Source organism: Platalea leucorodia (assembly GCF_965183815.1).
Source record: "Platalea leucorodia genome assembly, chromosome: 8".
In the NCBI taxonomy this organism is placed as follows: domain Eukaryota; kingdom Metazoa; phylum Chordata; class Aves; order Pelecaniformes; family Threskiornithidae; genus Platalea; species Platalea leucorodia.
The window spans coordinates 30,253,333-30,278,855 of NC_138830.1; the positions used below are offsets into that span (position 1 = coordinate 30,253,333).

General features: G+C 54.3%; 2 protein-coding genes across 4 annotated transcripts in view; one reads left to right on the forward strand and one right to left on the reverse strand.

Annotated features, from left to right (window-relative positions):
* The window catches only part of HDLBP (high density lipoprotein binding protein), a 40,994-nt gene extending 27,498 nt beyond the window's left edge, over positions 1-13,496 (forward strand). For all 3 annotated transcript variants that reach the window (XM_082319077.1, XM_082319078.1, XM_082319079.1), the window contains exons 12-28: positions 65-204; positions 508-612; positions 872-985; positions 1,315-1,401; positions 1,567-1,698; positions 2,008-2,226; positions 3,081-3,302; positions 3,533-3,751; positions 4,460-4,598; positions 5,354-5,508; positions 6,142-6,246; positions 6,971-7,105; positions 7,684-7,827; positions 8,018-8,203; positions 9,592-9,708; positions 10,175-10,303; positions 11,055-13,496. In XM_082319077.1, coding sequence (XP_082175203.1) covers positions 65-204; positions 508-612; positions 872-985; positions 1,315-1,401; positions 1,567-1,698; positions 2,008-2,226; positions 3,081-3,302; positions 3,533-3,751; positions 4,460-4,598; positions 5,354-5,508; positions 6,142-6,246; positions 6,971-7,105; positions 7,684-7,827; positions 8,018-8,203; positions 9,592-9,708; positions 10,175-10,303; positions 11,055-11,141 — 2,435 coding nt within the window. In that variant the 3' untranslated portion in view covers positions 11,142-13,496. The remainder of the gene's footprint in view (positions 1-64; positions 205-507; positions 613-871; positions 986-1,314; positions 1,402-1,566; positions 1,699-2,007; positions 2,227-3,080; positions 3,303-3,532; positions 3,752-4,459; positions 4,599-5,353; positions 5,509-6,141; positions 6,247-6,970; positions 7,106-7,683; positions 7,828-8,017; positions 8,204-9,591; positions 9,709-10,174; positions 10,304-11,054) is intronic.
* Positions 13,497-14,459: 963 nt separating this feature from the next.
* On the reverse strand, positions 14,460-25,479 carry ANO7 (anoctamin 7). The gene is made up of 23 exons (XM_082319152.1): positions 25,390-25,479; positions 22,798-22,935; positions 22,648-22,714; positions 21,998-22,155; positions 21,602-21,709; positions 21,103-21,239; positions 20,919-20,976; positions 20,245-20,611; positions 19,788-19,878; positions 19,459-19,555; positions 19,013-19,156; positions 18,788-18,925; positions 18,396-18,494; positions 18,199-18,301; positions 17,507-17,618; positions 17,057-17,111; positions 16,824-16,921; positions 16,555-16,706; positions 16,107-16,312; positions 15,548-15,690; positions 14,977-15,067; positions 14,771-14,890; positions 14,460-14,620 (listed from the first exon to the last, which is right to left on the reverse strand). The coding sequence occupies exons 2-22, from the start codon at positions 22,903-22,905 to the stop codon at positions 14,777-14,779; spliced, it is 2,646 nt and encodes an 881-aa protein (XP_082175278.1). The 5' UTR covers positions 22,906-22,935; positions 25,390-25,479; the 3' UTR covers positions 14,460-14,620; positions 14,771-14,776.
* Between the last annotated feature and the right edge of the window lie 44 nt (positions 25,480-25,523).

The window sequence follows — 25,523 nt, forward strand, 5'->3', positions numbered from 1 at the left end:
TCAAGGTGCCTTGCTTCCAAGTCTTGACCTAGCAGACTGCGTCACCACAGTCCTTGCCTTGAAGTTAACAGGATTAAGGACCTCTACAAGGTGTCTGTGCGCATTCCCCCGGACAATGAGAAGAGCAACCTGATCAGAATTGAAGGAGACCCACAGGGGGTACAACAGGCCAAGAAAGAGCTGCTGGAACTCGCTTCCCGTATGGTGAGTAGGACGTGATGCTTGGGAGGCTGCAGGGTTTGGGCTCCTATGTTCCCTTGTAACCTTTTGGTGCAAGTGTGTGCCCCTTGACACCAAGCACTTGGATCTCATGACAAGCGCAAGTTCCTCTTCACAGATATATTCCTCTATTCCCTTGGATACCCCTTCTCTGTCAACCTAGGGTGCATTTTGTCTAGAGGAGAAAAGAGGGACGATGCTGGCAAGTAAACTGTCAGGCAGCAAACTGGTAAATAAAAGTATGTGGCTCTCCTGCTGAACATTCAATGTAAACTCTATTCTCATCAGGAAAATGAACGCACCAAGGACCTAATTATTGAGCAGAAATTCCACCGGACCATCATTGGGCAGAAGGGTGAGCGGATCCGGGAAATCCGGGAGAAATTCCCAGAGGTAAGGCTTTCTAGGAGATGAGGAATCTAGAGGGGATATTTCCTGCTTGGGTAGTAGACACATCATCACTGAAGTCATAAATTTAGTGGCTCTGTATCTAATACCTATGAGAAGATAGTTCTTTTGGGCAGAGGCTGCTAACATGGTTATGCTTTTCCAAATGGGAAAGGGGATGTGTAGGATCTCCCCAGCCTTTGCATGTGTCTGACAGCCATTCTTGTGTTTGCTTGAGCTGACTATAAATGACCACCTCTTGCAGGTTATCATCAACTTCCCAGACCCTGCACACAAGAGTGACATCGTCCAACTAAGGGGTCCCAAAAACGAGGTGGAGAAGTGCACCAAGTACATGCAAAAGATGGTGGCAGACCTGGTAAGGGGGACTTCTGTCTGCTGTTCTCTCCTACATGCCTGGATAACCCTGGAATAAAACAGAGCTATACTGGCTTGGCTAAGGCTGAAACACCTGAAGATGAGGAAGCTGTGGACACTGTTCTGGCTGGATGGGGGCAGGTGGTAATACCTGTTATTTAAGGGCTATAGGGGAACGTACTTGCCTTTGCTTATTCTTGAAAGTTTCTCATTTAGAGAACTTCCTTGGATCTAAGCCTATTGTCAAAAGTTTGTTTATCAAGGTCCTGGGACGGGGCCTCACTTGTCATAACAGTGTCATCTTCAGTTCTCCCTTCCTTTCTCCCCTAGGTTGAAAACAGCTTTTCTATTTCTGTCCCCATCTTCAAACAATTCCACAAAAACATCATAGGGAAAGGAGGTGCCAACATCAAGAAGGTGAGATATCTTTCCCATCTCCAGTGCTCATTATGGTCACTGTCTGCAGTTAAATCCCACTCACTGCTCTCTCCTGCTCACTGGTGATGTCAGATATAACCTCCAAGGGCTTTTTTCTGACATGGGACACCTCTGAGATTATTTTATTTTTTTCCTTTGGGGTAGATCCGTGAAGAAAGCAACACCAAAATTGATCTCCCAGCAGAGAACAGCAACTCGGAGACAATTGTTATCACAGGCAAGAGAGCAAACTGTGAGGCTGCTCGCCACAGAATTCTTGCCATCCAGAAGGAGCTGGTAAGTGAGATGACTGGCCCGTTGCAGGTGAGGGACTTGAAAAAGTTGCTAGAAGACATAAATACAGAAGAAGTGCTTGTAGTGGGGGAGGGCAGGGAGGGGACAAATGTGTCAGTCTGTTCTTGACTCTTAAACCTAGTTAGTGGCTGCTCATGTGTCAGGAGTAGCCAGTCTCAAACCCCTCTGGTCAGGCATTTCTTACACACAGCTCTATAAAGTTCCTAGCAATGTGGGAGTTAGAGGGTAAGCAGAGTGGGTGCAAACACATTTCTGCAGCTTGACTAATAGCCTGGTACTGTCCTCTGTTAGGCCAACATCACAGAGGTGGAGGTCTCTATTCCTTCCAAACTGCACAATTCCCTCATTGGCGCTAAAGGCCGCTTCATCCGCTCCATCATGGAGGAGTGTGGTGGAGTCCACATCCACTTCCCCACTGAGGGTTCTGGCAGTGACACTGTGACCATCAGGGGCCCAGCCCAGGATGTGGAGAAAGCCAAGAAACAGCTGCTGCACCTGGCAGAGGAGAAGGTGAGCCTTGTCTCATAGGGGAAGGAGCAAATTGTTTTGGCCAGCTGTTTCTTTTTGGGGGTTGAAGTGATCACCTCTGCCTGCTGGGACGACTGTGGCATCAGCCAGCCTAATCCTCTTTTGAGGGATTTGAGTACAGTTTGGGTGATTAAAAGAAAACTATGCTTCCATCTTTGTGACAATGAGTTCTTCCCCCATGGGTAGAAGAACTGGCTGTAATGCTTCTCTGCCCAGGCTGGGGACATACTCAAAGGGTTAAGGCTCCCTACTACTATGATTTGAATGCTGTTGGGTATCCGCGCTTCTCTGAAACAGCTTACTGTGCATATCTCCTTTCCTTTTTTTCTCGATCTCTGAATTCCAGCTCCAGTTCTTCCATTTCACTGAATATATCCAGGTTTGAGAACCTCAAGTTACAAGACCTTGCTCTGAGTTGTGACTGACTGACTGGTCATTTTAATAGCAAGAAAAAACCCTTTCTAATATCAGCATGTGAACATGTTCTCCTGATCGATTGGTTGCCTCTGCTGCCTGGCTTGCAGCAGTCAGTTAGCAAGTGGTTATGCTGCCTTGTGTGAGTGTCACACCCTTCTCCCAGGGAAGTATTTTCTGCTCATATTCTCACCAGTCGTGCTGAGCGTAGAGTTAGCTTTTCAGCCCTGAGAACATCTTTCGGGTAGTGTTTTTAATTTAAGACATTCTATACCTTTTTGACTTCGACAGCACGCTGCATCTACCTTGCTCTTGCAACACTGTGTATGTGGGTGCAGGTAACATACCTACATGGTTACTGTTGATGCTGATGTGTATTTTCTATATATTGACATGTTCCCTGGGTATCTGACTCCTTTCAGCAAACAAAGAGTTACACTGTGGACCTGCGTGCAAAGCCAGAGTACCACAAATTCCTTATTGGTAAGGGTGGTGGCAACATCCGTAAGGTGCGTGACAACACTGGGGCCCGCATCATCTTCCCAACCACTGAGGACAAAGATCAGGAGCTGATTACTATCATGGGAACTGAGGAGGCTGTCAAAGAGGCGCAGAGGGAGTTGGAGGCCCTCATCAAGAACCTGGTATGAACAACTACTTCTCCTTTCTTGCCTATCACTGTAGCAAGATGTAACGAGTCAGTGTGGAGGACCTGCTTGTCCTAAAACCATCTGCTGCCCTTCATGGGAGCTCAGGAAGATCCTCCTCGGTGTCACTTGTTGGGGTGAGGTTGTAAACTGATTGCTGTTGAGTGCAGCAAACTTGTGCTTATCACCGGGACAGGCAGGGTTGACTGGCTGTCATCTGTTGGCAGGATAACGTAGTTGAAGATTCCATGGTTGTTGACCCCAAGCACCACCGCCACTTTGTTATCCGGAGAGGGCAAGTTCTGCGTGAGATCGCAGATGAGTATGGTGGTGTGATGGTCAGCTTCCCGCGCTCTGGCACCCAGAGCGACAAAGTCACCCTCAAGGGAGCCAAGGACTGCGTGGAGGCAGCCAAGAAACGCATCCAGGAGATCATCGAGGACCTGGTATGTCACAGGAAAGCTGTTTCTTCTATACTTTTTTGCTTCAGCAGTGCCCTCCTTGAACCTGCTGTACAGCCAAGCTTTATGCGAACAAGTCCCACAGTAGTTCTGGGATTTGAAGCTTTGCTGTCAACATATAGGGTCTGCAGACTTTTGGATTCCAGCCTGGGGAACAGCAGCTGGCTCCAAAATGGCAATGATATATGAAAGAATTGCTTCCTCTGACAGTCGTCTTGGTTTTTAGGAGTGGAAATAGGAGGCCCTTCCTTGGTGTACTTCTACACATTAAAAGATTGGAGCCTTCTTGTGCCTCTCCATGCCTGGCCTTGGACAGTGGTTGCTCTCTGGGGTTTCCTGTGCTGTTAGTATTGTCTTTTGGAAGCAGCCAGCTGTCAAATGTGTTCTCTTCCTTTCCTTCCTTCTTTTTCCTTTCTTCTAATGCTTCCTCCTCTTCAGGGTAATAGAGAGCTTGAGCTTTGGTCTTGGAAGCCTTTAACAACATGGGTTGGAGGCAGCCTTCATTAAGAAATCCTCTGCTAGCTTCTCTGAGAGAGGAAAGATTCTAGGAAACTTTCAGTTCTTCCCCTGTCAGCAGCTGTTATCTTTTCTAACGCCTTGCTGTGTTCATTATGGATTTCACCATGCACAAGTATCCTGTTTTCTGGTGTGAAAGAGGCTGTGTTGCAATACAGCAAGTCTGCTTTCTCACAGGAAGCTCAAGTGACAATCGAATGCACCATCCCACAAAAGTTCCACCGCTCCATTATGGGCCCCAAAGGATCCCGGATCCAGCAGATCACCCGGGACTACGGTGTCCAGATCAAATTCCCTGACAGGGAGGAGAACCCAGGTATACCCATGGATGCACATTCGCACGGGAATTGGGGTGATCAAATGAGTGTAGTGTAGCCTACACTCCCTATCAGTGGAGATGTTCTACTTAAAATCTATGGAGAACTGACCTCAGGTGTTCCCTGCAGTGTCCTTGAATCTGGGCTTAGCATCAACTGTGCCCTCTTGGGAAGAGGGGGCAGTTTTAGGAGGTAAAACTGCAGGCATGGGTGTTCTGAATGTGTTCTCACCACAGAGCGCAGGGAGTACGAAGACGTACCCCGGCAAAAAGCGCTCTACACGCTTGCCAAGGTCTCTTTGATCTCTCATGCTCTCATTGCTGAGTGTACTGAATTCAGCACAACTGGGGCCTGTTGGATACTCTGGCCTAGCACCAGCCGTCCTGCTGTAACATCCAGTGCTGTGCTGGTGAACTTCCCTGTTGGGGAAGAAACGGCCAGCCTTACTTGTTGCCTCTGCTGACATAGGAGTGCAGCCTGCACTTCGTAGTGCAGCTGCAGGCCCTTTCTGTGCAGGCAAACACAATATCAATGCTGTCCAGAGAGGTGTGGAGGAGGCTGTCTTGGTGGATGTTCTTGTTCTGCTCATTCCAGGCTAAGCCATGGCAAGCTGCCTGTGCTAGGAGTAACCTCCTCCATAGCAGTCTGACCTCTTGTGGCAAAGCCCAGGCTGAACATCTCAGGCTCTGGAGGGGGAGATAATGAGCAAGGAGGGGGCTTTGTGCATTTAACATGAGACTTCCCATATTTTCAGCCCCTGTTGCAGAGCCAGCTGTGCAGGAGAATGGCGAGGAAGGTGGGGAAGGCAAGGACGGGAAGGATGCAGATCCCAGCTCTCCAAAGAAGTGCGATATCATTATCATCTCTGGCCGCAGGGAGAAGTGTGAGGCAGCAAAGGAGGCGCTGCAGGTATGTGGCTTTCTAAGCCCCTTAACCCTGTAATGTAGTGATGCCCTGATGCAAGAAGCTTGCTGCAGGCTTTAGTGGTGGTGATAACTACCCAGTCAAAGTTGCAATCCAGGTGGTCACTGATGCTACCTGTGGAGGTGGTCTCTGCCACTCCAGGGAAGTCCTCTGATTGCTCTGTGATTTAGCTTGGCTGCTTGAATCGTAGTGCCTGACCTTGCAATTGCTAGAGCTTGTAGACAGTCCTGAGTTACTTGCCATAAAAGCATGACATGCTTGTTTTATGGAGCATGGCTGGAAAGAAAGAGGCTGATTGAGGCTGAATCATTCTAGCTTTAGCAGACCTTGCCATGCTCCTTTAGTGATGTTGTCCAAGTCTCTGCTAGATGGAAGCCAAGGATATGAAAACAGCCTGTCCCCAGAGGCGGGGCTTAACATTGCTTGTTTGGAAAAAATGCTTTAGCAACCAACAGGTCATCTTGGTGTTTGCAGCTGTTCTCTTTTCCTGTAGAGTTTGTATCCTGACTACAAGGGAATGTACCTCAGTTCAGCAACACGTTCTTTTGGACAAGTATATGGCAAGCTGAAAGACAGGAGAAGTCTTTCAAGTGGTAAACTGTGCTCCCTTCCCTGCAGGCTCTGGTTCCTGTCACCATTGAGGTGGAAGTTCCCTTTGATCTTCATCGTTACATCATTGGCCAGAAAGGAAGTGGGATCCGCAAAATGATGGATGAGTTTGAAGTAAGTTGTTGCCCTTCCTACCATTTCCTCTGTCCTGGAGAATCTGTAAATGATGATGTTTGTGGTGATGGCAATCAGTTGCGACATACTCAAGACCTTCGTTGTGGCTTGACCATGGAATACAGGCTCTGTAATAAGAAAATGAGACCTGTGTGATTTAGTCCCTGGCTCTGGGGCTCGGTAGCTTTCATGCTGAAGCTGTATGATCAGTGTTGATGCCATGAGTGTTGCATGACTTGTTTGGTGCCTACAGGGATTCCTCACCAGTGTCAGAGTTTTCCTCCTAGGCCATGGGAAACAGCTCTGCTGTGCTTGCCCATTTGGGAGAATTGCCCAGAAGCCCATAGGGACTCTTGAGGCTGATGCAGGTTGGCTGCAGACGACGCTATTGAACGTGTATTTGTTTCCTAGCCTCTCCAGGCTGACACAGGGACTGCTGGGGGCTGAAGCCCCACAGCAAAGCAATCCGATATAGATAACAGCTGAAGAAACAGGGTTCTATTAAAAAAAAAGTCTAGACATGGTCCCAGGCAACTGATTCTAGGTGGCGCTGCTTGAGGAGGAGGGTTGGGCCAGATGACCTCCAGAGGTCCCTTCAGCCATTCTGTGATTCTGTGGTTCAGGCTGTCTGGGTGGGAGTTGGTCTTGGCAGCAGGGGAGATCAGCGAGATACCAACCTGCAGTGAGCAGTGATACAAAACGGTAATGGCTACTTGTTACTCAGGTGAACATCCAGGTCCCTGCTCCTGAGCTGCAGTCAGATATCATCACCATCACTGGGCTGGCTACCAACCTGGACCGTGCCAAGGCTGGACTGCTGGAAAGAGTGAAGGAGCTGCAAGCTGAACAAGAGGATCGGGTAGGGCCTGTGTCTGTCCTTCCTCCTTCCAGCCAAACAAGGCTTCAGCCTCTGGGTGTTCATTTCAGAAGTTGTGCAGGCTCCTGGAACCCCTCTCCTTTTAAGAGCACCCTTAGCCGCTCTGCCGGTGTGGAGTGCTCATAAGTGGGTTACCCAAATGTAACCCATTTAGCGTGAACTGACAGGAGAGTTTTGGGATTCTACTTTAGGTAACTTTGGACTGCCCAGGGCTCTATCACACCTTCATGTACCTTTGAGACACTGCAGGGTGGGAAACTCATTGTGCTAGGAGTCTCTCTGTACCTATTCTCATTGAATCCTTATCACAGCTCTGAATAAATAGGTGAGGGATGAGTTGGATGGTAGTTTGCTAGTTGTAGTTTCCTGCTGAATTTGGCCCCAGTAGACGGATGTCTTGGGTGCTCTTCTGTAGCCACGTACACTCAGGCGTGACCCTGCAGAATCTCTTCTGCACATCTCAGAAGCCAGAAGGAAATGCTGGGACTTAGATGGACATCACTTGACCAGCCATGGTGTGTTCCCTACTGTTGTATCTCACTCTGCTTCTCCTGTTCCAGGCCCTGCGAAGCTTCAAGCTGACAGTCACTGTGGATCCCAAGTATCACCCTAAAATCATTGGACGGAAGGGAGCAGTGATCACCCAGATACGCACAGAGCATGAGGTCAACATCCAGTTCCCTGACAAGGATGATGAAAGCCAGGTGAGAGGTCAGAGGAGGTGCAAGGAGGGCTGCTGGTTGTCTCTGAGCATAAGAAGCACAGCATCTTCTCTAAGGCTGTGACCTCCCTGTGCTGCCTTTGGATAAGGTGGAAGGTAAAAGGGATTAGCTGGGAGAAGGCTTGCTCAGCTGCTTATGAGCCTGGTCTCTCACACATTTCCTTGTACCACAGGCCCAAGATCAGATCACCATCACTGGCTATGAGAAGAATGCTGAGGCTGCCCGGGATGCCATCATGAAGATCGTTGGCGAGCTGGAGCAGATGGTCTCTGAGGATGTGACTCTGGACCATCGTGTTCACGCACGCATCATTGGTGCACGTGGTAAAGCCATCCGCAAAATCATGGATGAGTTCAAGGTGAGCAGTGGGGTGATGCAGCACAGGCTGGGCTGGGCCTGGGTGTTTAGTGGTGCCGCTTGCTCCTGTGCTAAGAGCTTGGTAGCAGCTTGGTGCTAGGGGCTAAAGAAAAGCCAGTACTGTCCTGCTCACCTCCAGCTCTGTCACCACAAACATGTGAGCAGAATCCCTGGGCCAGGGCACCCTGGTATGCCCCAGGGCAGCTGGGCTATCTGGACACTGCACCCAGACACCAGCTGAAGCATCCTCACACAACCTCAGCTGTGAGTCACCCTTCTGGGAGCCAGGCAGGGAGGAGGCTGAGCTCTTCCTGTCTTGCTGGAACACAGTTAGAAGAAGAACCTGGAAATGCGTCCTTGGTGCTCTGGGTTAGCACTGCAAACAGCACTGAGCTCTGTCCCTCTCTGCAGGCCTTTTAGTGGGTGTCTTGCAGACAGGGTCCCGGATGGCCTTCAAAGGGAGGAGGTGGTTATGTCAGCTACTCCAGTTACTGGAAGTGGACAGTCAGGCCTATTCCTGTGGGGCTATGGGAGGGGAATGTGCCCAGACCGCCTCAGCTTGACCTTAACTCAAGGAAATCCTCTGGATTTCTTTGTCTCTCTAGGCCACTGTTGATTCCCTTGATTTTGGGAATCTTGACCCACTCTCAGGGCTCCAGATTTGGCAAAGTGAGCTGACTCTGGGAAGGGCAGGGACCTTTGCTCTGACAGCATGTGGCAGTAGCAGTGTGCCACAGCATGTGGCAGTAGTGAATGTGAATCTAAAGTGATGAGGCTTTGGAGACTTGCATCTTGACTGGGCTCAGTTGTTGAAACAAGCTGTTTGGGTTCCCAAATGAGCAGCCTTTGATTTTGGTCCTGTCTTGTGTGGCTTTCTTGCATCCATCTGGAAGGCAAGCTGTCAGAGAGCCCAGTGGCTGTGTAGAGGGTACACTAAGCCAGCTCCACAAAATGATTGTCAGCTAGGATTACTCTGTCTGTGGAGGAGACAGAAAGCTTATCGTGCTTCATGCTAATGCCTTGATGGTAAAAATGCTTGCAGCAGTGTGAGGCCACTGTCTGGAAATGCGGCCCTCTTCTGCCTCTGCTGCAAGTGCTGCACAGAAAGCAGTGGGCCTCTGGGCGGTGAGAACAGCAGGGGCTGCTGGAAGATGGGTTGTTACTGCAGACTCTGTTCTGCCTGCCTTCATGGGGGAACTGGACAGGCTTCAGGGCCAGGTATATTCCAGTGCACCCCCCAGCATCTGAACTAGGGAGGTCCTAAACAGACTTGTGGCAGTGAACAGATCAGGCCTTTTCTCTTCTGTGAATCTAATGACAAGGGTCATGGGAAGTCTGTGGCTTTTCAGATGTGCAGGTCTAAGTCCCATCCTGTTCCTTGTGTTGCAGGTGGATATTCGTTTTCCCCAGAGTGGAGCTCCTGACCCCAACTGTGTGACTGTGACAGGACTCCCTGAGAATGTTGAAGAAGCCATCGATCACATCCTGAACTTGGAGGAGGAATATGTAAGTGTTCAGCAAATCTGTGCAGGGGCTTAGCAAGGCTTTCCTCTGCCACAGAGCTGGATGCCTGAACTATCTCCATGTGGTATTTTCTACCACTGCATTGGAGAACTCGAGCCCTGTGCAGGTGGCAGTCGGCCCTCATCTGCAACTGTCCTTCAGACCAACTGGGTGCAGAGCCGCAGGCTGTGCTCTGTGAAGCAGTGCAAGGGCTGGCCCCACTGTCCAGGAGGGGACGGTGAATGAGAATGCTGGGACACCACCAGGATGTGCACACGCTTGCCTGCTGCAGCTTGCATCAGTTAGGAGTTGGTAGCCATCAGACTAGTGCAGAAACACTGTGTTTGAGCATTGTAGAACAGGCTGGTAACCTTGGATGGGTTGCAGCATGGTGAGATGGGGGGAGGCATGTTACACCAGTTTGAGGAACTATCAAGATCCGCCCCCTAACTGGGCTGTGTCACTGCAGCTTGCAGATGTGGTGGACAACGAGGCAATGCAGGTATATATGAAGCCCTCTTCACATGAAGAATCCAAGGCCCCATCCAAGGGCTTTGTGGTGAGAGATGCCCCCTGGGCTACTGTCAACAATGAAAAGGTGAGTGCTGCTTCTGCTATGCGCCTGGGGGCACAGGGAGTGTGGTGCCCTCTGCCAAGGACCTGCTCCGAGGTCTGGCCCTCTTATCTTGCCTAGGGAAACAGAGCACTCTCCTTCCCTTGATGGCAGAGAAAGCAGTGAAGGGCCCTCCTGCTCTTTGTGGCTTGTGCAAGCTGAGGGCAGGCCTGGGCTTTTTCTCTCCAGCTTCCAAAGCACTGCTGTCTCTTTCATCCAAAGAAAGTGTCTTGCCCACACTGACTACCCCAATGTGGAGCTGTTCAGGAATGAGGGACCCCTGCTGCAAAGTGTCCTGCCAGGTCATGCTGTTTTTAGGGGTAGGGACGGGGCCCTGAGACTTCTGACTCTTCTGCTGCAGCACAGAACTGGCTCTGTTTGCAGCTGTGTTCTGGCTGGGAGCAGTGAGCAGGGACATGTGGCAGCTCTGTCCTCAGCTGCCGTGGTGCTGCTGCAGGGCTGGCCTGACCCTACTCTGGTGACAGAGTTACTGAGGTTGCACCCTTGAAGCCCTTGATCTGCCTGCCATTTGCTCCTACCTGCACCCTCCTAAATGTCATCTCTAGATGGCTCGACCGTCCATCCTGGGCCAGTCCTAAGGACATAATGATCCCTTTCGGCCCTCACCCATTGTCTCTGCTCACGGGACATCACAAATGCTGCTTAGCTCAGGGGTGCACTGTGCAGGTTCGCAGCAGGGCAGGTGCTTAACTTGTTCCCTTTTTGTTTGCTCTAGGCCCCTGATATGAGCAGTTCTGAAGACTTCCCCAGCTTTGGGGCTCAAGTGGCCCCCAAGACTCTTCCCTGGGGACCCAAACGATAATGACCTGGAAGCAGAAACATCTCCTCCAGCCCGCTGACCTGACACTAACCTGCCACAAATACTTCCTGTCTGAAATCTGACCCAGCGGCTGGAGCACAAGTCAATTGCCCCAGGAGGTCTCCTAATGGTGTCTGGAGTGCTAGACCCCATCCTGCTCCCCTCAGCTATCACCGTGGCTAGGACCCACCCTCATCTCTTGATGGTTATTCTTTCCTCCTTTGGAACAAGACTTCCACTCAGATTCAAACACTAAGTGTGTGTGTTTTTGTTAGACACTTCATAATTGACTCAAAGTGGCTAAGATTTGCAGCTTCCCAAGCCCTAGCAGAGCAATCTGCTCTCTTGAGCATGTCTTACTAGGCATTCTCGCCTTCATTAGGAGACCTCCTTTACTGTGGCTAGGAATCTACTTCCTGTCTCATGACCTCAGGAAATAAATTTCCTTGACTTTCTAAAGCCAAAACGTTTGCCCTCTTTCCTTTGTGTTTATCCCAGGCCTTACCTTACCTCCGTAGAGTGCAATCAACTTTTTTCCTTTTAACTGCCAAAAATTCATTTAATTCTGATAGCTGACTGTGGGGAGAGCTTAAAATAATCTAAAAGGTCAGAAACTTGCTTTTTAAAGGAACAAAACCTTCAATAGGCTGTAGAGGCAGCAGAGATGGAAGGGACCAGAACAACGTACAGCTACCCTGGTCAGGTAAACACTTCTGAGTGGAGCGCACCCCTATGCCACACCAAGCACAGCCCCAGCCTGCACGCTTGATGAGTCTTCCAGTGTGTGATGACAGACCCCGCTCCTAGTTCCCCCCGTTCCCTCGTTCACCCTTCCCAACAGCCAACGGTGTGAGCAGGCAGGCGAGCCAGCACATGACAATATCACTGGATGGGACAGATTTGGGTCGGCCAAGGTTGCTGCGGTGGCATGGCCCAGGAGAAGCTAGTGAAGCACAGCCTTGAGAAGCTGTAGTACTCTGCTGGCACTGCAGCATCTAGGCATGAGCGGTAGGGACACCTATTACTATTGCCTTCTTTCTACCTCAAAAGTCAGTACAATGGTGGCCTCTCTGTAAGCGGGTAAGCAGCTGTACTAGCTCTTGCCCTGGCACCCAGAGCAGAAGCATGGAGGAGAAGCAAGAGGAGCCTTTTGTCTTCAAGTGGCTGTGGGAGCTTCTCCAGAGGGAAGCTGAGCACAGTGGTGATGATGAGGCAGGCAAGAGAACCGTAATCAGAGAGAACCGTAGGACTGTTTGCTGAGCTAGGACAGGGCTCAGCCCCAAGGCCATAGGTGCAGCCTTGCCACAGCCCTCGGCTGCAGAGGTTGTGAGCCAGGCTTCTGCTCTGATGGCTTTGGGGGGCTGACGGCATGGTGTGTTGAGGCCTCCATCGTACAGGCGGTAGAGGGTGATCCATGCTCTGTACTCTGGGCTGCTTGTGCCTAGGCCCTGCCATGGCTTGCTTGAAGGGGGCTGTGTCCCAACTCCTCCAGCCAGTAAGAGGAAAACCACATCTTTGTGGAGGGAGGTGGGGAGCGTGGGGTTTCTGTGTTCCCTCCTTACCCTGCCTCAGTCCTACAGAGGTTGTAGTCTGAGCCATTCCTCTATCCCAGCTGCTTCAGCTCTTGGACAAGCAGGAGTCCCTAGCCTCTCTTCTCTAGTGCTGCTTATGGAGCAAAGGCCCAAAACTCGAGCAAGCTGAGCCCAGCATTCTTGCCTTTCCCTCTGTCCGGCAGGCTTGACATGCCAACGCTTCTTCCCGCACCACCTCTTCTTGGAAGAGGCTGCTATGCAGAAATTGAACCAAAACCTCACAGTGCTCTGCTTAAGATTGAGAAATGACTGAAGCTGACCACGGCCCGTTGCAGGGCACCTGATTGCCCCAGAAAGACAGTGTGGGCTTGCCTCCAGCACAGGAGACGGGGTGGGTCAGACAGAACTAGGGTGACACCCTTGCATCTGTGTCTGTCAGAAAATGGTTATTACCCCTGTAGCTTAGGTCTGTCCTATGTCACCAAGCCTATCACCCCCCTCTTCCTCTTTATGCCCCCCCATGCCCTCACCAGTTGCACAGCTAGGCTTGTTTTACATTTGGGGCACCACTGTCTGGGCTCGTGCCCCATAGCCCGACCCTCCACTCTAAAGAAGGTCATGAAGTGATTGTACCTAGTACTGTCCCCCCACCACCCTCCTTCCGCAGCAGACTGTGGCATGTGTCCATTTCCTCTCTTTGACGTCTTCCATATTGTACGTTTCCATAGCAATGATCCCTTGGCCTTAACTTTGGAATTTGGAGACTATATGCAAACATGTAAAAAGGCTCATGAGTATGGATGACACTGGAATTTTATAAATTCTAAAATAAAACCTGAAACAGCTTGGAGTGTCACGGATATTATTTCTACTGGTGGGTTGAGATCCAAGGCAGCCCTTGCTTGGCTGGGTTTAGCCCAGTTTGAGGAGTTCCACCTTGCATGTGGAAGCAGCCTCTGCTGTGGCGATGCCCTTGCTGAGGTGGGACTTGCACAGCAAGCATCTGGGTCAAGGGAAGAGATGAGAGCAGCACTGGGCAGCAGTGGAGGCTGCGCCCTCCTCGTGGGGAGGCACCGACCTGCTCACACCCAGGGAGGTGGTGCTGGGGACACTGCCAGTGTAGGGGAGAAGAGGGAGGCACCAGCCATGGTCCCTCTTGTTCACCTCCTCCATAACCAGAGCCTCTCTGCCTTCTGCAACTGGCGCCGCTGCATAGCACACACGAGCCAGGGCCAAGCTGCTGCTCTCCGATAGGCGAAGCTTGGCTCAGGGGCTGCTGTCTCGGAGGGTCACAGCACACCTCTCAAGTTTACCTGGTGTCTCCATAGCTCTCCCCCTCCCAAGAGCGGCTCAGACATTCCCTCTGTACTGGCTGGCACTGGCAGGAGCAAACCCTCCAGCCGTAGTTACATCCGGTGCAGATGGACGCAGGAGAAGCAAGAGCCAGTGCAGGAGGCCATAGCCCTACCTTTGCTCACCCTGAGTGGCAAGAGGAGATGCGGTTGCACTGATCAGCTGTGTAGCTGCTGTGGACAGGCGCTGCCCTGCACTAGCTGAGCACAGCACAGCGACACGGTGTGGCCAGCCTCCTTTAATTTGCTCCATGCCAGGCATTTATGCAGCAGTAGAGTTACCTTGCAGTAACGTCAATGACCTTGGACAAACACACAGAGCCAGCTGCGTCTCTCCCCGCCTTTGGCAATAGCCATCCCCAAATGCCCACTTGCCAGCTGGGCAGGGAAGGCACGCATGCCTGCCTGTTGCCCTGTAGCTCCAGGCTGGCCTGAGGAGGAGCCAGTCGGCAGCCCTTCAGTCCTGGCACCGTGCCGTGGGCCTCGAGGCATGCTCTGGTCCTCAGCTGCTGGTGAACTGCTCAGTTTCCCAGTCCCTGCCTGCAGCCGGATTCATGACGCTGGCGTTGCTTCTTGTCTCCCATCTCTCCAAAAGGACCTGAACCACAGAAAAAAGGAGCCGGTGTTTGCACTAGTAGGAGCTGCCGCAACTGCTTACAGGGCTGCCTTCTTGCTTCCCTGTGTGTCTGCACAAGTTTAAAGCAGAAAAGGCTTTAAAGGAGGAGGCGGAGGAGCTGCCACAGCCCACCTTGTTCTAGGCCAGGGCCTCCTTGGCCAGGTACCGTTCACATTTCACCTTGACCTCCACAGACTCAGGAATGTCAGGTACCAGCCATGCAATCACACGTCCGATAAAGAAAACCACGTGCTGAAAGTGAGCAGGGACGCGCAGGTTGGCCGAGGTGGCAAGTCCTCACCCCGGGCCCTAGCACTGCAGGGCTTGGCAGCTGGTACCTCAAACACGATGATGAAGCCCAAGCGTATGGCCAGCAGCTGCCAGTAAGTCAAGGTCAAGTTTCCGTCCCGGTCCCTAAATGCTCTGTGTCTGTGGGAGCAAAATGCAGCTGTTACTGCCTTCTGCCCCCTTCACGGCAGGCATCACCATTGCATGTTGCTGCAGGAGCTATCTGATCACAGCTCCCAGCCCAGCACGCTAGAGCGCAGCAGAACCAGCCCTTGGCCAGCCTCAACTGGGACCCAGGCGGCTGCAGGTAGCCCAGCCCCAGGGGACTTTCTCCTTTGCAAAAGCACCTCCCTCCACAACTGGGGAGCTTTTGCCCCAGCCCCGGGTCAGACCAGGCAAACAACCCCGCACGTTACCCCACCCATGGGCACATCCAGCACACGCTCAGCCCTGGGATGAATGAGGGCCCCGAGGACCTCGGGAAAGTGGGTGGACAACCTGGACCTGGCTAAAGGCTGCTGTGCTGAGCAAAATGTTTGCTGTGGTGGTGGCAGAATAAAGCAAATCCAAGCCTAGGCGAACAAGGAGAGAAGCCCGATGAGGCGGGAGGGTGGCTCCCACCTGCATGTGGTGTTGCTCTGCAGGACAAAGTCCCACGGCGCATATGCCAAGGTGAAGTTCACGTAGCCATGCAGGCTGCTGTCGTGGACATACTTGTAGTACATGCGGGGCAGGAAATCAGAGGTGAAGGCAATGAGGAAGGCCTGGGAGCAGGGAGATGTGCTGCAGCAGGTCCTGCAGCCAGGGGACACCCCAGCCCCACCGGCAGGACCTCCTCTGTGCCCTGTGCTCCTGAGGTGGCTTTCCGCCTCTCCTTGCTCTCAGCCTGACAAACCAGACATGAACGCCACTTGGTCTTAGACAGCAGCTCGCTGCTCTTGGCACTGTGTCCTGCTCTCACCCCGCAGTTAAACCCAAGCAGGGCTGCATGTCCCAGAGGGTGACAGCTTCCCACCACTCACGGCTGGAGCTGCACCTTCTGCAAAGGTGGACCCACCCCAGGCACTGCAGCTCCCCTCGTCACTCAGTGTCCTGCAGCAGCCAAACGAGTTTTCCCCCCTAATTCCCCTACACCGCTTGCAGCCCCCTCACCACCCGCCTGCCTGCCTGCCTGGTGTACATCGCTGATGACGGCCAGGTGAGTGATGGCCTCCAGGATGGAGAACCAGATGCCGATGCCCTGCGCCCGTTCGGCCACTGGTCGCCGGTAGTCACAGATGAACTTGTGGGCATCCAAACGGATCTCCACCCAGTTGTTGAGCAGGCCGAAGAGGGGTGCCAGGGGACAGGCAGCCACAAAGATGGTGATGAAGCCAAACTGCAGGACTGGGAGGAGGAGGAGTGGGGAGGGACAGGCTGAGAGACAGCAGCGGCAGCTGCAGCATCTCCCAGCCATATCCTGTGGTGAGCAGGGCAGCCCTTCTCCCTCCAGCACCCGCAGGCTGCTTGGGGAGAAAGCTCCCGCAGTTGGTCCCTTTCTCCGGGGAGCTCCTGCAGCTCCTGCCTCTCCCCATCAGCTTTCTCTCTCCTAGTGCTTCAGCCCTCCCCATCCCAAGGCCGGTCCCTACCCATCTCCAGGTACTCGTCAAACAGCCCCTCGAACATCAGCAGCTGGTGGTCCATCACCCAGGGCGCAGGCTCCACCAGGACTGACTCCCCCTCCTCGCCCGCCTTCTTGGTGGAGAGGAGCTTGTGCTTGTGCCACCAGCACTTCAGCTTCCTGGGGAGACAAGAGGGCCTGTGTCCCCCACTACAGCCAGCCGGCACCGCTCAACGCCCCCTTGGCAGAGCCCCAAAGCTCCTGCACTGCACAGGCTCGGGGGCACGGCGTACTCACGGGATGGCCACCTCCTGCACGTTGTTGATGATCTGCTTCCCCACCATGATGACCAGCAGCTCCTGTGCCAGCTCAATGAAGCACCCGCCTGAGCTGCACTGCAGGGAGGGAGGGGCCCTCAGCCTGCTGGGTCCGGCACACAGGAATGGGAGGACCCTGAGCACGGGAAGGCGTCCCTGCAGCATGCACTGGCTGGGGCAGCAGGCACAGTGTCTCTCCCACCTGGCACTCACCTCCTCGTTGTGGACCCCCAGAAAGCTCAGGTAGTTCCCAGGGTAGCCGACAAACCTGCAGGAGCCATGGCAGAGCTGTGAGCGGGGACCCCAGGCACTGAGCCCAGGGATGTGTCCAGAGTGGCCCGGGGGAAGGAGGGGCTTTTTCTGGTCCACCCAGAGCCCTCTTCACCCTCGCCAAAGGGTGACAAAAGGGCTGGTGGTGAGTGCCTCTGATAGAGAGACTCCCCCAGTCCCAGGCTGGGACCGGCTGCACCACAGCAGGCTGGCACTGCCCTCATTCCCAGGTGTCCCATAGCCCTGTGAGGGTGCCTGCTCTCTGGTGGGACCATCCCCACTCCGCCGCAATGCTCCTTGCCCATGATGGCAGCAGCACTCCCCAGCAGCAAAGCTCAGAGGCCGTGGCGGCTGCAGGGGATGGGGAAGACCCCTGCTTCCCCAAGGCCTTACTTGCCCTTGAAGAAGGCAATATAAACAGGAGATGAGTAGAAGGTGACAAACTGGAAGATGAACACTTTGAAGGTGAAGGCGTCCTCGTACTTGGTCTGGGTGCGGTGCATCTCTGCCAGGGGAAGCAGTGGGATGTGGCATACATTGCTCCAGGATACTCTTCCCCATCATTGCAGAAGTCACCCCGCATTGCTCGACTTTAACCAACCCCCTGCAGCCCGTGGTCCCCAAACCTGCTGTGGTAATCTGTGAAGGCACCTGCCATTTGTCCAGAGCCTGGAGACACCGGTCTGCTTTGCACCAAAAAAAAAATAGTCTTTCTCCACTCAGTACAATCAGGCTTTGTGTCTCATTAAATACGCCAAAAATATCCCACATGCTTTTCTCTCCCAGACATCAAAAGTCAGCTTGAATATTTTCATCGAAAACCCCCAGAAAAGCTCAAGCAGAAGTAAAACCCTACACTCTTTTTTTTTTTTTTTTCTTGCTGCCAAAACACTTTTCACTGAAGGTCTTATTTTCTCAGCTCTCCTCCATAAAGCCATCTTCCTCCTGAGTGTTGGCCAGCCTTCGCTCCAGGGCTGTGGATGGAGCTCACATCCCAGCATCAAGTTTGCTGGGTTTGGTGCTCTGCCCTTACTGACTGCTCCCTCCTGTCACCGTCCAGCTTGCAGGACCCTTGCCTTGCTTACCCCACTTGGTGAGGAAATGAGCCAGGGAAATATAGATCTTGGAGAGGATAAGGATGAAGATGAGGTTCACCACCGAGCCAGTGATGCTGGCGATGCGGGATGCCTACAGGAAGAAGCAACACACAGAGCACAGTGGGTGGCGGCGAGCAAGCCCAGCATGCAAAGCAGGTCTGGGAGTGGCTCTGGCCACCTCTTACCGAAGCCACAAACCAGAAGTACCCCGAGCTGGAGAGGAGGATGGCGACCACTGCCCGGTAGAGGATAATTGAGACCACAAACATCACCACTACAGCAATCTGCAAACACAGCGTGTGGGGTATGAGCAGCTTGTGTCGGGAAGGAAAACTCCATTGTTAACCCGGGGCACTACGAGCCCCAGGGGAGCTCCGGGACAGGCAGCTAAGCCTGGGCACAGCAGGGTGTGGGTTAAGCCGGCAGAGAGCCACAGGTTCCACCACGGGCCAGGGACACCCGTGTTCATCCCCACCTTAACCCATGCTCTCTTACTCCAAACTGATCCCATCCCACCATGTTCCACTGCCCCGTGACAGAGGGTGGGCAGATGCTGCTCCAGCCCCTGCAGTCTTACCATCATCATAATGACCATCAAACCAGCCAAAGTCCGGTGGAGGCGGCTGTGCTTGGGGAAATATGGCTCCTCTGCCCCCGTTATAGGGTTTATCATCGTCATGGGAGCCATGGCCGTGAACTGGGGCCGCGGTCGCTCCTGGGAAAAAGGGGGAAAGGCATCAGGGGCACCCAGTGGCTTTGGTCCATGTGGTTTTGGGAGGTGCTGCAGAGGGCCAGACCCCACCTCAATGTCCTCGAACTCTGAGCAGTCCCAGTGGTGAGCCAGGGACGCGTTGGTCCGCTTCCAGAACTCCAGGAACAGCACTGCCCACAGGGACATGAAGATGCTGAAGAAGATGGTCCCGCCATGGTCAAAGAGCCGTCCTGCCTGTGGGCAGAGCAGGGCTGAGGGACGGGCAGGAGACCAGGCAGGGCAGTGGGGGCTGCCCTCTGCACAGCTGCCCATGGCAAGTGCCAGGTCCTTGGTGTCCCTGAGCCATGGGGCAAGCACGAGGGAAGGTGGAAGGGGCCTCCTGGGAGCCTTCGCCAGGGAGGGAGGTGTGGGAAGATGGGTGGGAGAGGAAGCACCAGGGCAGCTGGGGACAAGAAGGGGAGGCAGACTGGGATGACGCAGGCTAACGTTGGATGGAGATCTCCACCGCAGCCCAGAGCTGCCCTCCAGGACCTCACCATGAATGTGCTGCAGATTTTGGAGAGCTGCCAGTAGGGGCAGGTCTTGCAGAGGGGACACATCCAGTACTGCTCTTCGCTCGTGCAGATCTCCTGCCTACAGGCAAGGAAGGAGGAGCCAGCAGCCTGCTGGGGCTCAGCCTTTCCCACCGCTCCCCATTGGACTGTTCACCTGCACTTTTGAACCAAGTGCTCCGGCCGAGTCCCAGCAGCCAGCCAGTGCCATCACATCAGGGTGCAGGCATCCCCCTGCCCTCCTCCGCACCACCCTGGGCACAAAGGGAGCACAGCCCAGGGGAAGGGGTGAGCGGGGAGGTCGGGGCACTTACGAAGGTACGTCATTGAACATCAGGAAAATGCCCACGATGAACACCACTGTTCCCACCACCGTGGCAGGCAAGAGCCATCCTGTGTAGAAGCCTGGAGACAGTGGTGATGGGGACCGTGAGCCCTGCAGGCCTCCAGGCACTGAGGATGACACCTGCTGAAGCCCAGCATAGCACCAGCCTAAAACCCCGCAGGGTTTGGAGGACATGAGCATGGACCCAGGGCTGCAAAGTACTCATCAGGCTCTAGCTAGTCCTTTTAGGACACATGGGGCACAGCTTGTGGTGCCACCACTCACCAGCCTTGAAATGGAGAGCATCCTGGGGCAGAGCTGCATCCACACCCCAGGGCAGCTGGGAGCTGCCGCCTGCTGCTGGTGGCCCCTTACCCCATGCCATGAGGCCGAGGGAGCTGTTCCCTGGGAGAGCCGGGGGCTGCTCTGGAGCAGGCAGGACTCACCCAGCCAGGCGAAGTAGAAAGCAATCTTCTCCCCAAAGTATGTGCGGACATGATCCAGTGGCTGGTACTTGCTCCACTTCCCCCAGCTGGCCCAGTACTGGAAGAGGACTTGGCGCTGGCTGAGGCTGCCAGCAGCCAGCTCCTCTGGCCGGAGCTTGTAGGGACCCTGTGGGGACAAGTAGGCAGTGGGAGAGGGGCTGGCCAGGCGTGTGGGGCCAGCAGCGGGGCGGCTCCCCGGGGGACAGCGGTGTCTTGCCTCATGCAGCGGGAAGGCAGCAGTGAAGACGTTCTCGCTTAGCAGCTCGTCCACCCCCACCTCCCGCTCCCTGGAGTGGCCGTACTGTGTTGTGGCCAGGATCTCATAGAGCTGCTGGGGCAATGCCAGGAGGGGTGAGGGGGATGCAGCCATCCCCTGTGATGGCAAGAGGTGTCCCCACCACCAGTCGGCTTTTTGGCTACCAGCTCTAAGCCTGATTCCCAGCTGCTGGAGGAGGGTTTCCACCCAAGCCTTTTAATCCCCTCTGCAGTTACTAGCACACAGCGACCCAGTCTGGGACCTTTGAGACTGACAACGCATGACACATGACGACACACTCACTTACAGCACTTCTCCCTCAGACCCCGCAGCCCACCCAAGACTGGGGAAGCGAGGCCCCGGTGGCCCCGGTGCTCACAATTTGATGACGCTGGGTGGTGGAGAAGAAGGTGTGCTGCTCATCGCTCCCCAGGAACCTGGAAGGGCAAAGAGGAGCAGCTCAGCAGAGCCCAGTGCTTGGCACGAGGGGTGCAGCACCCCCTCCTTGCAGTGCCCATCAGCTGGGGACCACCTCCCAACATGGTCCCTCCTGGGGCGCTCACCATCGCAGCTTGTTGGCCTTGAAGGGGCAGGTGTAGTAGTCCAGCGGCAGGTTGGGAACCTCCTGGGCCATCAGGTTGGGGATGCCCAGCTGCCACAGCATGCTGGCTGACCAGCTGGAGGTCTGTCTGGGCAGCACCTGCATGGGCAGCAGAAATGTCTCAGGAGGACAGAGCGGGAGCAAGACAGCAGCCAAGCTGGAGGGAAATAGTGCCTGGACTGTGCCGGACACAGGAGCCTGTTGTTCAAGGGGCAGGGAAAGAGGGGATGGGGAGCTGGAGGAGAAATTCAGACAGGGAGTGAGGTAGGATCCCATAACTGTGCATGGGACAAGATCAGTTGCTGGGAACTGCTGGGTCCACTGGAAAGCAAGGATGCTGCAAACCCCTTCAGAGACCCACAGCAAGCAGCTGCCCAGCGTGTCACCTAGAGTGAGGTACCTGAGAGTGCTGGGGGCACCATCCCCTGTCCTTGGGGAGCTTGGGCACTGCAGCCCCTCACCTGCAGCGGCACATGGAGCTGGAGCTCCTCAGCATAATAGCAGAGCACATTCCAGGGCACACTCAGCAGCAGGTAATGCACCACCTTCTTCTCCACGCGGGTCATGTGCTGTTGGGAGAAGGGGACTCCAGCAGAGATGAGGCTGCTGGCACCAGTACAGGTCCCTGCAGGAGGTGCCAGGGTGACTCCGCGCTGGTGTGGATCAGCCTGGCAGAGCTGACCCAGTGGAGAAGAGCGCAAGCACATCCCACCCCATGCTCCAGCTCAGCTACCCGCAAACCTGGGCTCCCCTCCCGTGCAAGGGCCCCCACGGCATGGCATCCCTCCTCGCAATTCACAGAGCAAGGCTGTGGTTATCACAGGGACATAGAAATTTGAGGTCAGGTCCCTGGGTACCTTTTCCATGTGGATTCCAGCAGCATGAAGCTTGTCCAGAAACTTCTTCCGCCAGGTCCTGTGGATAGTAGCAGATCTCTCCTGCAAGCCCCCGTTCTTGCGGCTGTCCTGCTGCCCCCTCAGCTCCCAGGGGACGGTTTCCCACACCAGGACAAAGTCTGTGGCAAGGAAAGGCAGCTTGTGCCCACCCCATGGCTGGGAAGGGCAGCAGATCCCAGGGCTGTCCCCGTCCTTTTGTCACTCTCCTGCAGGACTCGGTGCTCTCATGGGGCTGAACATTGTCTTGTGAGTCGAGGGGAAGACATGCTTGGTCTGGAAGAGGCTGCCTGCCACCTCACTTGGGTGTTTCTAGCACGGGAGACAGGAAGCTAGAAGCCCCTGTTAACATGAGTTGAGGACCACAGCTGTCTTGCAGAAGTGAAAGGCTTGAGCACCTGAGCAGGGCAGTGCCTGCCAGGGCTTGCAGGAGGTCTGATGCCCTCTGGATGTGTGGTACAGACCAGCTGCGGTCAGCAAGACCTGCTGCCAGCTGCAGCTGTGGAGTCCAGGGGCTTTCCCCATCCTCCTCAACCCAGTGGGCCCCATCCAGCCCCAGCCTTCTCACCAAAGTAGAAAGGAACTGACCTCAAAGACCAGCCTTTCTCCCTCACCTATCCTTGTACAGCCATCGCTGAAGACATTGGCTGTGCTCTTCTGGTCCAGGGCTGTGCTGCTGGGCTGGAAGTAAGGCATATGGGGTGATGAGAGCAGCAATTCCCCAGGCAGCTCGATTGCAAGGGGGAGAGACTGCAGCCACCCACCTGGGGGATTTTGATGGCCTCTTCACTCAGACTGCCATAGTGAGCACCTCTTCCATCCTGCCCCACCAGGCTGCAGTGGGGATCATCCGTGGTCCTCCTCCGCTGCATGGCAAACCTTCATGCCCCTTCGTCCTGGTGCTGAGAAGCAGACCCAGGCAATTGTGGACACCTCGCAGCCCCACCACCTATCCTGGCAGTGCTGGAGCTCCGCTGCTGGTGACGCAGCTGGCCTTGCTCCCTTCTCTGCCAGCCCCTTGGCTCCTGCCCACTTATGGTGAGACCTGGGACCCTGCTCTACCTACCATCAGGAATGCTTCCAGGTAGAAAAGAAGGAGACATGAGTGGTCAGCGGTCTTGTGCGGTGTCCTCCCTTTACACCACCACCTAGACCCCCTCCAAGTGCCCCTCTTCTCCACCATCTCAGCCAAAGACACGGTGGGGAACCCTTGCATCTTTTCTCAATGGTCAGCTCCGCCACTGTGGGGAAGGACTTTCCACCACCCTCCCCATGGGGCGACCCAGCTCAAAGGCACATCCACCAGCACACGTGACCCAGTGATGGCGAAGCCAGGGACACGCTCTCCACCCCAGAAACAGCGCCCAATCCATGCCCAAGCACTCTACGTCCAAAAGACATGGCAAACCGAGCTCCCCCAGCTCTCAGTTTTGGAACTGGAAACACCTCGAGAAGCCGAGGTAGGAGATGGGAACCTCATGCAATGGCTGACACCAGCTCAGACAGACGGGCGTTGAATAATGAGTCAGAAAGATGCCTTCTGCAGAGGCGGGGGGAGCAGGAGGGTATTGCAGCAGCATGAGCGGCAGCCAGGCAGGAGGGACATTGCACATGCAGGGAAAGGAAGAAGTTCTCTTGCAATGCATTCTCCACCTTAAAAAGGAGCCCAGGAACGTCTGTGCGTCCTTCATCAACATATTTTGTTATCATTAAGACCGTTACTGATCAGGGGCAAGAGCTGCTGGAGGAGTTTTGTCCTCCTCCAGCCAGATGTTTGTGTTTTAGCTGACTTGGTGGTTGTGCTACAGACGCTGGATAAAAGCCGCCAGCAGCACTGCCAACAAGCAAGGACTACACGTCAGCCAGAGAAACCAGCTCCATCAGTAACAGAGTGGCGTAAATGCGTTCCCATTTCTCCAAATCTTTATGGGGGGGCTGGCCTGGTTCATTACCACTATCACACGATGTGCCCACAGCCATGGCCTTTTACACTGTGGCTCCAAGTTCGTTGCTAAGCAGTGAGGAAATGTTGTTGGCCTTTATAACGACATCATGTTGCTCCTCCAAAACAATGTGGCTCTTCATCATTACTTTCAAGACAAGTGTAAAAGAAGAAACGCCAGACAGCCTCAGTTTCTCAAATCACCACGTGCCCCTGGCCAAAAGCAAGGTGGGCAAAACATCCCTTTGCAGAAGTCATTGACAACCTGCGCCAGCAGAGCTCTTCAGATACAAGAGCTTCTTCTGGGCATCAGTGGAGCAGGATGAAGACATTGCTAACTTCACCTAAAAGCATTAGAAACCCATTTCTCTAAACAAGGAAGTCATGGGAACAGGCTGGGCCTGTTGCTCCTACAGTAAGGACTAGTTAGTGTGGAGATAAAGTGTGCTCAGACTGTGAAGAGAGATAAAGGTGCCATGAAGAGCCCGAGCTTCTGAATGTTGCACCACCCAAAATGTCCCTGGCTGGGCTCCTCGAAAAGGTCAAGTCCCTCCTGGGAAGGTGGCCCTGTGACCACACTGTGACAACCCACCAGGCACCTGGTGAACTGCACAAGGCAGCCAGCAAGAGACTCACACAACAAGATGAAGACATGCCTGGGATCGCAGTGAATGTGAAGTCGGTCATGCTGGGAGGACATGCTGGGGGCCTGGAAAACCAGGAAGGTGCTTGGGAATCGGGGCAGAGCCCTGCTGAGCCGGGCAGAGGTGCAGGTGCCAACCTCCACCCAATTCCCTTCCAGCATCTCAGTCCCCAGGGCACCTTCAGACAAGCCCCTCTAATTCTCCACCCCTTGGGCTAAATTCCAGATTCATTTACACCCTTTGCAACTCCTACCAAGTCAAAGGTGTTGCTAGTCAGCACCAAATTTTGCTTGGTTTGGGTCCTGTGACCTTTCAAAACCCTGGTCAGACTAGCCGGGAGGGCTGGGGTGATACGTGCCAAGGACAAAATCTCCCTGAGGAAACACACCCGTGTCCTGTAAAGCTCTAGGCTGATCTACCCCCTAAAAAGCCTCTGTCACACCCAGAAGTCCTTCTGACATCTGGAGCACATGCGCACACATCTCTGCTGAGCAAGCAACTCCAGACCAGACCTAGCTCTCCGGCTCCTTTGGGCACAGTATCTGGTCATCGCTCACAGTGGACCTCAGCCGATCCCCACAACAGCTCAAGGAACAGGCACCTCTGAGCCCTGCTTTGGAGATGGGGGCAGGGAAGCAGCGGCAAGGCCAGGCACCGACGGGGAAGCTGGATGAAGACACAGGGGGCTGCCGCATCCTGCCCCACTCCTGCAGCTCCCAGTGAGATCCTGGCCCCAGCGGGACCCCAGACCTGCAGCTTTTCTACCATACCTGCTGTCCGGGCCCCTGCCCTGCTTGTTCCTCCCACAGTGACAGATCGGAGCACCAGCACAGCACAGGGCGAAGGAGTCCTCCTGCCCTACCGCTGCTCTTCACTTCTCCTCGGGTGTGGAGAGAGCGGGAAG

Bases quoted from the DNA above. Each gene is read 5' to 3' on its own strand.
- ANO7 (XM_082319152.1), bottom strand. From the start codon at position 22,905: ATGCAGCGGAGGAGGACCACGGATGATCCCCACTGCAGCCTGGTGGGG. The intron at 21,240-21,601 runs GTGAGGGGCTGC...CTGCCCATGCAG, and splicing joins AGCTCCATGTGCCGCTGCAG to GTGCTGCCCAGACAGACCTC. The intron at 18,302-18,395 runs GTAAGAGGTGGC...TTCTTCCTGTAG, and splicing joins ACTTCTGGTTTGTGGCTTCG to GCATCCCGCATCGCCAGCAT.